General features: G+C 41.0%; 1 protein-coding gene across 1 annotated transcript; it reads left to right on the top strand.

Annotated features, from left to right (window-relative positions):
- Nucleotides 1-1126: 1126 nt before the first annotated feature.
- CD40LG (CD40 ligand) lies at nucleotides 1127-13390 on the top strand. Its single transcript, XM_023198883.1, has 5 exons — nucleotides 1127-1453; nucleotides 3316-3447; nucleotides 7407-7464; nucleotides 9393-9455; nucleotides 12058-13390. The coding sequence occupies exons 1-5, from the start codon at nucleotides 1298-1300 to the stop codon at nucleotides 12432-12434; spliced, it is 786 nt and encodes a 261-aa protein (XP_023054651.1). The 5' UTR covers nucleotides 1127-1297; the 3' UTR covers nucleotides 12435-13390.
- Nucleotides 13391-14130: the final 740 nt, after the last annotated feature.

The following is a 14130-nucleotide window of genomic DNA, read 5'->3' as shown; positions in this document are numbered from 1 at the left end:
TCTAGACCAGGTTTGGATGTGAGGTAGGGATTTCCACAGCTGCTTTTAGTTTGAAGGAAATCTGATAAGATGATGCAAAAGTCCTTCAGAAATGTGTAATCCTACACACTTCAGTGATTCAATTCATTGTCAAAACTTAATGTGTTTTTAATATTGTTATTGTTCATTTGGTTTTTACCAACATGTAAGGAGTTGGCAATTATTTGTAAAACTCATATCTTAGGCTAAATAAATTCCAAAAAATTCAGAATGAGAATTGTTTATTGCTTAACGTGTTTCAAATTTCTTCCATGCACATCTTTATTAGATCTTCACGGCAACCTATGGGATAAGCAAGACAGGTGCAAGTGCCTCCTTTGGGTGTGAGGAAACTGAGGTCTAAAGAGATGAAGAGATTTGCCCAAGGCTCATAGCAATTTATTGGTAGAGCAAAGACTAGAATTCAGATCTCTTAACTGCAGCCTATTTTCCCTATTCTGAACCATTACATCAGCATCAACAGTTACCTAATGGATTGGAACAGTATACACAGGCAACTGAGCTACATCAAGCCACAATTTTTACGTTAACTTCAATTCCAGAGTCTTGGCCTGATTTCCCTCAAGACCCTACTTACCTTTGCCTTTAAGAAATTTATTTTTCTTGCATTATCTTTCCAGCTAAATTTTATTTAGTAACCATCAGCATCCTTTTTTTGCCTTATGCCATGTAGACTTGACCTGAAAACCTGCCAGGCTTTCATTGAGTTTAGCGATTAAAGAAGTAAAGTTTTGAGAAGCAATTAGCTGATGGGACACCAGTCATAAAATCAATCCAAATTTTTGTTGACATGTGTTTCTTTCCCCATATACCAGATTCCCGCTTGATATTAGTAAGATTGAAACTGAAATAAGTCTATTGCTGGTGGATGAATTTGTCACTTTCCTTGAAACTGGTGAACCCAAAAAGTTAGACAGTGATAGGAAAATACTGCCATTGTCTGTTAAGAAGTCTATGACATTTCAAGGCAAGAATGAATATATGGAAGAAGAAACTTGTTTCTTCTTTACTAACAAAAAGGAAAGCCTGGAAGTGAATGATATGGGTATAATTTAAAAAAAAAAAAAAGAAAGAAAGAAACCTTTACGTAACATTTTTGCTGGGAGAGAAGACTACGAAGCACATTTTCCAGGAAGTGTGGGCTGCAACGATTGTGTGCTCTTAACTAATCCTGAGTAAGGTGGCCACTTTGACAGTCTTCTCATGCTGCCTCTGCCACCTTCTCTGCCAGAAGATACCATTTCAACTTTAACACAGCATGATCGAAACATACAACCAACCTTCTCCCCGATCTGCGGCCACTGGACTGCCCATCAGAATGAAAATTTTTATGTATTTACTTACTATTTTTCTTATCACCCAGATGATTGGGTCAGCACTTTTTGCTGTGTATCTTCATAGAAGGTTGGACAAGGTAAGATGAACCACAAGCCTTTATTAACTAAATTTGGGGTCCTTACTAATTCATAGGTTGGTTCTACCCAAACAATGGATGATGGTAGAAACCAAATAGAAGAATGGTCTTGTGGCATAATGTTTGTTGCCTAGCGATGAAGTCTCATATTCTTGTCTCTGGTTAGGATCTTGGGATCTGGAATCAGACTGCCTGGGTTCAAATCTTGGCTCTGCCCATGCTATCTCTGTTATCCTGGGGCAAGTGCCTCAGTTTCCACATCTGAGAAATGGGGATGGCATTGGTGTCCGTTTCATAGATTAAGTGAGTTTAGCCTTGTAAAGAGCTTAGAAAGGGGTCTGATACGTAGTAAGCACTATGTACGCACTAGCTATAATTATTTGCTAAAATTCTGCTTTAAAAGTAAGCTATTTTTTTATGGAGACAACTTTTTTCTTTTAAATTTCCAGCTAGGCAAGAAGAGCATCAATTTGATCTAAAATTTCATAGTGCTTCGGATTAACATAGACATGGATAAGTCCCAGAATTTGCAGTCTTTTAGTAAAAGTAGCATTCTCTGTGTAATTCTTCGCAAACACTGATTGTAGTTGCAAGATGCTCAGTTTCCCTCTGAGATGTTTTACATTTTTAAATGGTTAGACTTGCAGGAACAAAAGAGCAGAGTAACTTAGTAGGCTGTTTTGCATTCTTAGGAAAAGAAAACCATCAGGATTTATTTTGTTTTCATGAATTTTTTCACTTCCACTGAGGAGTATAATTGGCTGGTGTTGACAAAACACCAATCATAGATTTAAAGGAGAAAGTTGATTAGTTTTCTGGCTGTTCCTAAAATTCTGGATGCAGGAACTGTGTCTAGAAAGCATCCGGATGATTGCACTTTATCAGGGATACTTGAGTGTCTTCTCTTAGGATCTGGACCTAGAATTAATGTCATGAGATTTTTCTATCAGGATAAGGTGAGATAGTGAGGGTTGAAGTCATCCACTGGGTTATCCAAATTTTAGGTTTCACTGCTGAAAAAAGAGGGGGCTTCTGGTCTGCTTGGTTATTTGTGTTTGGCCTGATGTGCTCTGTCAGTCAAATGTCTGGACATAGGCCTAGCTTCTAAAGGGGCAATAGTGACCTTGGTGGACTGATATTTACCATACTATTTACATGTGCTCTTAATGACAGCAAAAGCTGCCAGAGTAACTGAATCTTGTTTTGAATCTAAAAAATCTACTCTTAAAGCAAGAAAATGGTACAAAATTAGTTGACAATGCAAGTGAATTCTATACATTTAATTATTCTAAGACATTGGAAAATAAAATATCTTGTTACTTTGAAGATAAAAGATGATTTCTTTAAAAATGCAAATGTTTTCTACAAATACTAAAGTTAAAAGGGAGAGAGATGTAATTAGAACTCATTAACTGACACATTGCAAATTAACTTCTTTTTATAAAGCACTGCATCACAAACACTAAAATGAAGTGGGCAAATTAGCTCTGCAGAAAACTATTTTCTAGGCTGATGTTTATAATGACCAATCATTACTGAAGCAATGAGAAATGTGACAATTACAGAATATTGCTGCTATAGTATGTTGAAAAAAATATGCATTTTGTAATGAACATTTAGTAGAATAGCTCTAATTTCTACCTGGAGTTTCTGATAACATGACATCTTAATTGCTGGCTTTTATAGATTTTTAAACTGCAAATACAAAATAGCAATCAGCCAATATAATAACTTATTATTCCCTATTTATGCCTGAAAGTCCTCCTCTTGTTGATGTCATGGAAATGAATGTAGAGACAGATATCATTAGCTGTATTCTCCTTCCGAATGACATTTATCATATCCTTGTTATTTCAAAATAGATAGAAGATGAAAGGAATCTTCATGAAGATTTTGTATTCATGAAAACGATACAGAGATGCAACACAGGAGAAAGGTCCTTATCCTTACTGAACTGTGAGGAGATTAAAAGCCAGTTTGAAGGCTTTGTGAAGGTAAGGAGCTTAGTTGCTGGTAAAAGTGTCATTGAATGTTCTACTACATTTTCTAGATTGGGAAACTGACAATGCCAATGTTTAAAGATTGGTTACAGACACAGACACACACACACACACACATGCATATATACACTCATACATGGGGGTGTGTGTGTGTGTGTGTTAAAAAAAAAAACAAAGACACTCTCTGGGGAAAATACACCCTTAGGGGCACAGTCAAACATATTTGTGAGCTTACATATGCAGCTACCACTAGGCAAAATGATAAAGTCCACCAAGCCTGGTTTTTGCATTTCTGTGTCTCCCCATCCAAACCTTGATGCTCTCCCACTGGGGACCCATGGTCTGATTCCCATTTCCCAGGGAAGCAATAGCCATCGACAGCTGCCATGGCAGCAGGCCACAAGTGAAGGAACTCCTGAAGACTGGTAACAGTCTATGGTGCTTCTCTGATGATGGAATTTTAGATGTCCTGACAGTAAGATCTTTCCCTTTTACTGGGGAGAGAGGTGCGGGGAGTAAATAATAGACATTCTCAGTGCCGCTCAAACCAGGTTCTATATAATATCACTTGCTCATGAAGCCCACCCACTCTATGACCGGTCATGACCAGAGGCACAGAGGGTTCAAAGCCTTTTAGCCCACCAGGCTGGTAGCCAGCATGAAGTCACTGCAGTGACTATGGCTTATAACAGATACCTAAAACAAGAATTTTTACAACCTTTACATTAATTCCATCGTCACAGACATGGGGTCTAGGGGCTCTTTCTCCTGAGGCAGAACATCAAGATTTCTTTCTGCCTATGTCCCTCTCAGAACACTGAGTCAAATACCCGTGGGCCTCGGCTCACTTAGGGGTCATTTCTAGGAGGCAGCATTCCACATTGACGACAGTTCTGGGCCAGATGGGTGGGTATCTGGGTAAACCAACAGGAATTAGTTCTCACATATAGATTATGTGTAATTTCATGCAGGCGTAAAATGTTTAAGATCTTATTTCTGATCTTATTCCTCCCCTCCTGTACTGTCTCCGAGGTGTCATTTTAATTCATTAGTGAAGACTCTAACAGCTTATTCCTGAGTCACCTACGGAGATCAGAATGCAGCTCAAATCCGCTGCTCGCTTTCAGGTTCTTTACACTAATCTAGGCTTTAGATGAAACTCCTAAACCCTTTCTTTGCAAGACTGGCCAGCTAGGAAAACGATTTGAGTTTCTTCGGTTCTTCGAGGATTTGGGCCAGTATTACAGAGTATTGGAAGGTGTTACGAGATTAAATGTGAATAAAGGCACTTTCAAAGCAATGGTTAATAATCCAAATAACAGACTGAATGTGCTTGGCTGTGTGACTTTGAGTAAATAACTTCACCTTTCTGGGCCTCAGTTTTGTCATCTATAGCATGAGAAGACAGATTATCCGTAAGGGCACTACTAGCTCTGACATTCTATAATTATGTGATAAGCCTTCAGTTCCCTCCAATGGCAGTGAGAGTTGCTTGTCAGTCCCCCTCGTTTCTTACGGAGACTTTTACAGTTGAATTGTCAATTCCTCACGTCAATATTTCGGGTTGGATATGTACGTAAAGCTCCCAAAATCAGCTACCAAGGATAGGAGTAAGGAAAACAGTCAGTTTGGCCTCCCTGCTTATGCTTGTATGAAAAAAGTGACAGCTCCAGTGTTTCATATTCTTAAAAGGCAGATCTTCTCAGGCATGTCAGCCAGGGGCCCAGAAATCTCCTCCTTACACACAACTAAGGAGGCCCCTTGTCTCTACTGCAGCAGGTGTGGAACCCTGGTCAACACCACCTATACCTAAGATTATGCACAACGAGTAGATACAAAGTCCTCCAGCTACCCAATCCTCCCCCAATGACGGATCCCCTTTCCAATACAGTTTCCCCCAAATTGCTCACTCTAAAACAATATTTTAGATTTTGAAAAAACTCAATAGGCCAATTATAGAATAGCTCCAGATTGGATTCATATTTTCTCAGCTAATGTTAGCAGGCTTTCTTTCCGGGCCACAATCTGGCCGCACCTAAGCAACCTAAAGTTTGAATTTGGGGTCTTTGAATCACCCTAGGGCTTGATGAGGTCTTAGAAGTCATCGGATCCAATTCTCAATCCACAACTTCAGGCTTCTCTCCACCTCCTGACTAAGTGGTCATCCAATCTCTGTTTGAACATCTCTAATGACAAGGAACTCATTATCTCTGGAGGCAGGTAGCACCAATCTGTCATTTTGGGGAAAAGATGGTATTCAGGGCTCAAGTGAGGGTAAGCAGAGGTATTATTTTGAGTAGTATAATTTCATATTAAAACTTACAACCCACCCCACCTCTGCTAGAATATTCAGTTCCAGGATTATTTGCCCACCAATGCCTGCGATGCCTTTGAGAGAGTCAAAGTGTTTATATATCAAGTTAAAGGGCAACCTGTCCATACCTGCCACGTGGAACTCCCACTAAGAGAGAAATAACTCATTCTGGACTTTCTGAAAGTCCACTTTAAAAAGTATTTCAGTTGAGGTGGGGAGTGAAGCAAGAAAAAAAAGGCTCTGGGGAGTGTGGCTGGGGGAAGTTCACGGAAAGGCTAGGCTGGGCTCATGAAACACAAGCTTTGCTGACTTCATGTTTTCATCTTGGCCAGGCTTCAACACCAATGCAACAACTTAGCCTAAAAGTATCTCAACCTTGATCACCACACTCTACTTTTTGAAAAGACACTAAATAGTCATTTGTTTACTTGTGATCTCACAAACATTTTCCTGTCACCACATCTTCATAGCGCTGCGCTTCAGCTCAAATGGAAAGTTGAAGCTCTGGGGCCCATGTGAGCGTTCTGAGGCTCAGGTTCCCCTGGAGGCTCTGTGAACTACGCCCTTAAATCTGGCCACTGAGCTGAGCCTACAGCCAGCACTCAACAGTGACAACACAAATTCCTTCTCGGGGAGGAAAGAAAAGGAAGGGTCCTGTAGACAACTGATTCCAGGAGTTGGAAGGAGCACAGGACTGTGATTTCATAAGATGTGAAAATACTACTGTCCTCTTCCCTTGTGTTCAGAGGATAGACAGATGGAATAAGCTAAGCCCAGCCTATGAATGTCATCTCACAGTTTCCACTCTTGGTTTAAACCTCAGCTTCTTTGGGTGACCTCATACTGTCCAGTTAAGCCCTCCAGGCCTTTTGTTCAGTCTCTTTAAAATGGCAGCAATAGCCTTTATTATCTTCCAACCTGTGTTGATGGAAGTTCTTGTTAGCTTCTTTAAGTACCTCTAGGCTTCCTTCAGCTTATAAGTGTTGCTTTAAGAAGTGTTGCATTTGCCTTTGAACATCAGCACCATTGGGAGATGACCTGTGTTTTCTAAATGCTGATTATTCTAAATAAATACAGTTCACCTATCAACAAGAGAATCTCTTCAGTCCATTGAAAGGGATAGAAAAATTAAAAATGTCTGAGGGTCTTTTCATAGTCTGGCATTTCTCTCCCAAGGTCAAACTTGCTATTATCTTTTCCTACAGGATTTCTGACCAAATTTATTCTAATAGATACACACCATGCTTTCTGTTTAATAACATTCCATACGCCAGTTCCCAGGGTAGAATCATCTCCCCATTCAACATTATTTGTCAATATCTGTCAAAGCCAAGGAGGTTGGGGTCATAGGAAGGGTCAGGATCACAGCCTCTGGTCTGGAGAGAACACTGGAATGGAGATAATAAGGCCTGGATTTTACTTCCAGATTCTTCCCTGGCTTTCTGGGTTGTCGGCTCGTCTGTCAGATCCATGGACTCCGAATTGGCAGGATGGAATTAATGACAGGATCTGAGTGTATATTATAATCCTCACCAGAAACAGACAACAGAGTAATGACAGATGCAAAACGAATGATAACTTTAAAACCCCACAGCAGAACCCCTGTCAAAATGACCTCTTGCAATGATTCTTATTTTAGGATATAATGCTAAACAAAGAGGAGAAGAAGAAAGAAAACAGCTTTGAAATGCAAAAAGGTAGGTTTGCTATTTACTAATTTCTATGAATGCCTAAAAACTAAAAGGAAGCTTTAGGCTGATCATATTGAACAACCCAGTGTTGTTGCATCAGGGAACTTTTAGCCCTGGAAATAAAACAGGAACACAATTGTCAAATTGACACCTTCTCTGGTCCCTGTGATTTGGAAAGACTTTGTACATATATATTTATGAAGAAAGGATATGTTCCTTTAATGCCAATGATACCAAATCTGAAGAAATCCCATTATGTTCAGTACCTTAATAGAAGCAACCATATAGCCTGGTACCACCTACAGTGGAATGAGAAGACAGGAAAGTCATCATTTGGTAACAGTGGCATTCATCACTCACTGATAACAGTTTTTCATGGGGCACAGTGGCCGGTGGAGCCCCTGGGATCAAGGAGTGACAATGTCACAGTGTTCTATTATTTGCCCTGTTCTTAAAGTCAGAGCATCCTGAACATCTCTGGGTTGGAAGAGACCTTGACAGTTCTCAAATCCAGCACCATCCCCGCAACAAAAATCTCCTTCACAATAGCATTGACCATCCAGCCTCTGATCAAACATGTCTAGGAATGAGGCACCTTCCACCTCATAAGGCAGCCTGATCCATCTTTGAATGGCTCTAATAATACTAAGATTACTATACTACTCGAGAGAAGTCTTTCCTCTTCAAGTCAAACTTTGTTCCTATAATCTACACTCACTGGTCCCAGTTCTGCTCTTTGAGGCCATAGTAAACAAAGTATAATTGCTCTCCTACCCAGCAGCCGTCCAGATATGGAAGACAGCAATCATGGCCACCAAGCCTTGATTGAGCTTTTTCTTCTCCAGGCTAAAGATCCCTGATGTCTTCCACTGTTTCTCCTATGACCCTTTCCAGGCCCTTTCCTCTGCCACACACCTCCTTTTCATGGACACACTAACTTTTTCGTGTTCTTTTAGAATTTGGTTCCGCCAACCAATACAATAATGCCTGAAGTAACTTCAGCGGCAGATTATGGGAAAGAGCGGGTGTTGTTAGAGAGAATATTATATCACAAAGTGGGTGAACACGATGTTATGGCTTCTGCAAACTTAATACACACAAAAACATACATACACACAGAGATAGAGATACTATTTTCTGAGGCAAAGAGACTACTCAGAACTTGCCTTAACTGTTGTTCTGGATACTAAATGGTCATCTGACTTCCATGAAGGTTTTATCTTCAGAATGACTGCAAGATATGTTGAGTAATAGTACCATGCTGTCTGTTAATTACAGAGAAATCTGAGGAAACAGTTTATGCAGATGCTGTCTAGAAGTCTTCAGGAAAATTATAACATTAACCAAACTTGTCATTTAAGTCATGCAATTTAACTCAACATTTATAGGGCACTTACAAAGTGCCCAACATCAGGCTCATACCGGACAAAAAGAAACTTCCACACAGCCTCTGCCCTTAGAAGATTGGGACATCTCATTAGGGAGCAGGGCTTTAATGCAAGAAATAATTAAATATAGATTCAATAGTTTGGCCAGTTGCTTGACCAAATCAGAAACCATAAGAATCTTACTAAGCGTACAGACTTTGGAGCCCACTAAAATCCCCAGTGTGTGGAGTTGTTCCTAAAAGCAACATTCACGGTATGTTTAATGAAGACCAGCGTTTTTAGCCTGTGTCAATCTATGCAAAATGGAATCGAGTATTGATCAACTATTAGGAGAATGAGATCAATGGAAACAGCCAATTCAATTACTCAGATATTAGAAACCAACTTTTCCTTCAGTGGGAGAGATTTCAGATCATTTTATCTTTCCTTTTACATAATCTATTTTTGCACAGTCTCTATTACACAGTTGTACAACTGGACTGAATAGTTTTGTGGGCAGTTTTTGCATTATTTTAGCCCGACAGTTTGTTTTTGGTTTCATTTCAGGTGATCAGAATCCTCAAATTGCGGCACATGTCATAAGTGAGGCCAGTAGTAAAACAACATCTGGTAAGTCACACAGCATCCGAGTGGTAGCCACCCACGGGGAAAGGCTGGGATGCCGAAGTCATGTTACCTAATGGTTAAACTCCTCTTTTCTCCTGGGACCCAATTTACAAACCTATCCCTACACTTCTCCTATTCCTTTCTTTGTCTTCAAAGTGAGTTCAAATGCACAGATGGGACTTAGAGGGACAAAAGGAGGTGGAATGCAATCTCGATGTTCTCATTATGTTCTTGTTCAGTGGCTGATTCTAAATGATGAATTACTGGGTGGGTGGAGGGACCATTATTCTGACAACATAGAAGAAATGGCAGGTAGTGACCTCCTGACTGGGAGCATCCCTCCTCCTAACCCCTCTTCACTGTGTGGAAATGGGCCTCGTGGGGTATTTCCTGCCATCTGTCAATTCCTGTATGATTAAGCTCAGCCTCACTGAGGCCAACCTCAGGGAAATTAAAGGTAAAATCATTCTGTAAAGATCAATAGGTCCCAAGACGTTACATTTTCCAATGAAGTAACAACAGACGACATATTGTGATCTTTTCAACTCTGAACGATTTTATTTCCACATACGTTCTGCCTCCATTCTAGCCTTTAGATATTTTTTTCCCAAATGTTCACCTTGCAATAACTGGTGCCGGAGAATATGTCGTATCTGATAAATGGATGGAAACATGCACACTAACATAAAGTCCCCCATCAACATAAAGGCAAGAGCGTCAGAGGAGTCTTTCAAAACTTCAACAGAGTACTCCGGAATGGAGTTCTAAACAGTACATGTGTGTGTGTGCATGTGTGTATGTGTGTGACAGAGAGAGAAAGAGAGACAGAGAGACAGAAAAGATACCACTTCATCTCTGAAGTGGCTTGGGCTTCCCAGTAAGTGTAATACATGGACAGTTATCATTATCGTGGATCACGGTACCAAAGTAAAAGCACTGAATAGGGAGTTTTTGAACGCTGGGATTCAAGGACCATGACCACCGCTTGCTGGGTGACCTTGAGCAAGACCCTTTACCTATGCGGCAGTTTTCTACTTCACCTACTTTACAGGGTGACTTTGAGTATCAAATCAGCTATGTGGCCGAAAGTAGCTGTAAGGTGACACTACTTAGGTTACTTCACCATGGCTTAGATGTCAAAAGAGTGACATAAAGCCCCTCATTAATACCAGTTAGTTACACAATATTTAATAATTTTGTCAAGTACCCCTTCTCTCTTCTGGATCAGATGACAACAACAGAGCAGTCTCCTAGAAGAATAGCTTCCCACTGGTCTTTTTTCACCTGTATCTAAACCCTTGCTCTTGGATATATTTCATAGAGCTCAGATTCTCCCAAAAGGCTCATAATGGATATCAGTCCTACAATATCTTACAGTCTGCATCACAATAGATTTCCAGGGGATCAGGTGGGAAGACAGTAACACTCCACCCTCACCCCAGTCCCAAACTTCTTCTTCCTACCTAGCCATGCTGCTAAAATCTTGCCCTACATCCCACAGCAAGTACTAAAATTAGGTGAGGACGTACCAAAGTAAACTTACTGAACTAAAAGATTGAGAACCTGCCCTTTTTTTCTCAATAAAATGATTCAAAAGCGCAAACATTCTAATGAAGCATTGTTTCTGGAGTGGTCTGGAGGGCCCAGATCTGTCAGGCATTTTAGGATGTCTCTCTATTAGTAAAGGGTGAGTCTCAGCACGTGGGATCTTGTGCCCTGATAGACCTAAGACTATTGAATACGAATTATTTTTTTAAAAGCTCAAGGAAGCAAACACATCAGTACTTTCACTTTTCCTCACCCCTCACCCCCATCAGTCAGTCTAGCTTTCTGTGGGAGCTGAGATTTGAAGCCGGGTGCACACACTTCTTTGAACCCACTCAACATCTCAGCCGAGAAAATGGCACACTGTTGGTGGGTACTCTGGCTTAGCCACAAGAATACTGGTACTTTCAAGTTGGTGGCGCCCACTACAATGGGAGATCAAAACATACCGTGAAATGAGCACACAGTTTATTTTCATACTTCCTTGCCTAATTTTAGTCCTTGCTGGGGGAGGCAGATCAGGTTTGCAACAGCATGATCAGGTAGGAAGAAATGGGGTCTTTTCTCTGTGCTGAGGCTGAGCTAGGTAGACTGACAACTCTTTGACTTTGTAAAATTCAAGGCAAGTAAGGTATTCATGGTAATATTAGTAAACATTTGGTCTGAGTAACTTGGTATGTATAATTTATGATGTCAAATTTTGAAATCATTTGTGCCTTCTTAAGTTCAAGGCAAATTGGCTATAAGAACTCTAACAAGAGAAAGAAACTCACTGTGATCTCTTACTTTATTTAATCTTCATAAGTCTCTGAAATATGCTCCAAAATGAGCCCAGTGTTGCAGATGAGGAACTGAAACTCAGGGAGATTTAGAGGCTTGCCCAAGCTTAAATAGAGCCTGGATTGGAACATGGCTCTGTCTGACTCTGAAGCCCATGGAAGGGGCCTTGAGAATCCATTCTTATACAAAGCCAGTATCCAACATTAAACTATATTTTTTGTCAGAATGTGAACCATGCTCTGCTTCACCTCACCACAAACTTTCCCTCTCTTTGTAACAGTACTCCAGTGGGCTGAAAAAGGATACTACACCATGAGCAACAACTTGGTAACCCTGGAAAATGGGAAACAGCTGACCGTTAAAAGACAAGGACTCTATTATATCTATGCCCAAGTCACCTTCTGTTCCAATCGGGAAGCTTCGAGTCAAGCTCCATTTATAGCCAGCCTCTGCCTAAAGTCCCCTGGTAGATTCGAGAGAATCTTACTCAGAGCTGCAAATACCCACAGTTCCGCCAAACCTTGCGGGCAACAATCCATTCACTTGGGAGGAGTATTTGAATTGCAACCAGGTGCTTCGGTGTTTGTCAATGTGACTGATCCAAGCCAAGTGAGCCACGGCACTGGCTTCACGTCCTTTGGCTTACTCAAACTCTGAACAGTGTCACCTTGCAGGCTGTGGTGGAGCTGACACTGGCAGTCTTCATAACACAGCACAGCAGTTAAGCCCACCCCCTGTTAACTGCCTATTTATAACCCTAGGATCCTCCTTATGGAGAGCTATTTATTATACACTCCAAGGCATGTAGAACTGTAATAAGTGAATTACAGGTCACATGAAACCAAAACGGGCCCTGCTCCGTAAGAGCTTATATATCTGAAGCAGCAACCCCACGGATGCAGACATCCAGAGAGTCCTATGAAAAGACAAGGCCATTACGCACAGGTTGAATTCTGAGTAAACAGCAGATAATTTGCCAAGTTCAGTTTTGTTTCTTTGCGTGCAGTGTCTTTCCATGGATAATGCATTTGATTTATCAGTGAAGATGCAGAAGGGAAATGGGTAGCCTCAGCTCACATTCGGTTATGGTTGACTCTGGGTTCCTGTGGCCTTGTTGGAGGGGGCCAAGCTTTAGAACGTCTAACACAGCGGAGAACCGAAAAACCCCACCCTGCCACCCACTCGGACAGTTATTCATTCTCTTTCCATCTCTCTCTCTCCATCTCTCACTTTCAGTCTCTCTCTCTCTCTCTCTCAACCTCTTTCTTCCAATCTCTCTTTCTCGATCTCTCTGTCTCCCTCTGTTAGTCTTTTCTCTCCCCCAGTCTCTCTTCTCAATCCCTCTTTCTGTCTAACACACACACACACACACACACACACAGAGTCAGGTCGTTGCTAGTCAGTTCTCTTCTTTCCACCCTGTCCCTATCTCTACCACTATAGATGGGGGTGAGGAGTAGGGAGTGCAGCCCTGAGCCTGCCCACTCCTCATCACGAAATGACTGTATTTAAAGGAAATCTATTGTATCTACCTGCAGTCTCCATTGTTTCCAGAGTGAACTTGTAATTATCTTGTTATTTATTTTTTGAATAATAAAGACCTCTTAACATTATCGTTGTTGTTTGAGTACCTAAAGCTCCCAGTCAGGTTGGGAAAAGAGGAAGCACTTGGAGGGAATTTCCCCAACCTTTGTGATGTTTTCATAAACTTTGTTCTCAAGCTACTTATATTATAAAATATCTTGGTGGCAGCACGGTTTCTGGAAGTCTGTGACAGCCTTTGATGGATGATGTGCTAGCCTATTCAGTGAAAAGCAATCTAGGTCTTTATTTCCAGCTTCTTCTGAAAAAGTTGCAGGAGACTGATAGAACATTTTCTAATTAATCACAGCCAAGTGAGGCTGGAGGGGGTCCTTAAATGAGAAGTAGTGGCATAGCTTATTAATAGCTGTCTAGGTGGTTCCACTTAGACAAGAGGAAATGGAGCTGGGAAAATCTGAGGCGAAGTATTGGTCCCCCAGTCTTCCACTGAAGTCAATGGAACCATTTCTTGTCACCTCTAATAGAGGAATTTTTCATGTAAGAAACCCAGAGTGGAGTGTTCATCTTTACTGGGTAAGTCCTACATGCTCACTGTTGGTTATCTCCCTGGGTTCATGGTTTGAACTTAGCAGCACCTTCGAGCCACTAATGCCATGCTTTTTGTTCTCAACTGTCTCCTAGAATTTGCCTGCATCTCCAAAGGGTGGGCCTAGTCCTCAAACCTAATACATTCCAACAGAACTCTTAACATTTCCCCCCACACAATGGGATCTGTGTTCAATGTTTCTCATTCCAGTGAATGGTGTCTTCA

Source organism: Piliocolobus tephrosceles, chromosome 12 (assembly GCF_002776525.5).
Source record: "Piliocolobus tephrosceles isolate RC106 chromosome 12, ASM277652v3, whole genome shotgun sequence".
NCBI classification, from domain to species: Eukaryota; Metazoa; Chordata; class Mammalia; order Primates; family Cercopithecidae; genus Piliocolobus; species Piliocolobus tephrosceles.
Note: the sequence above shows the minus strand (reverse complement) of the source record. Positions and strands in the feature narration are given on the sequence as shown.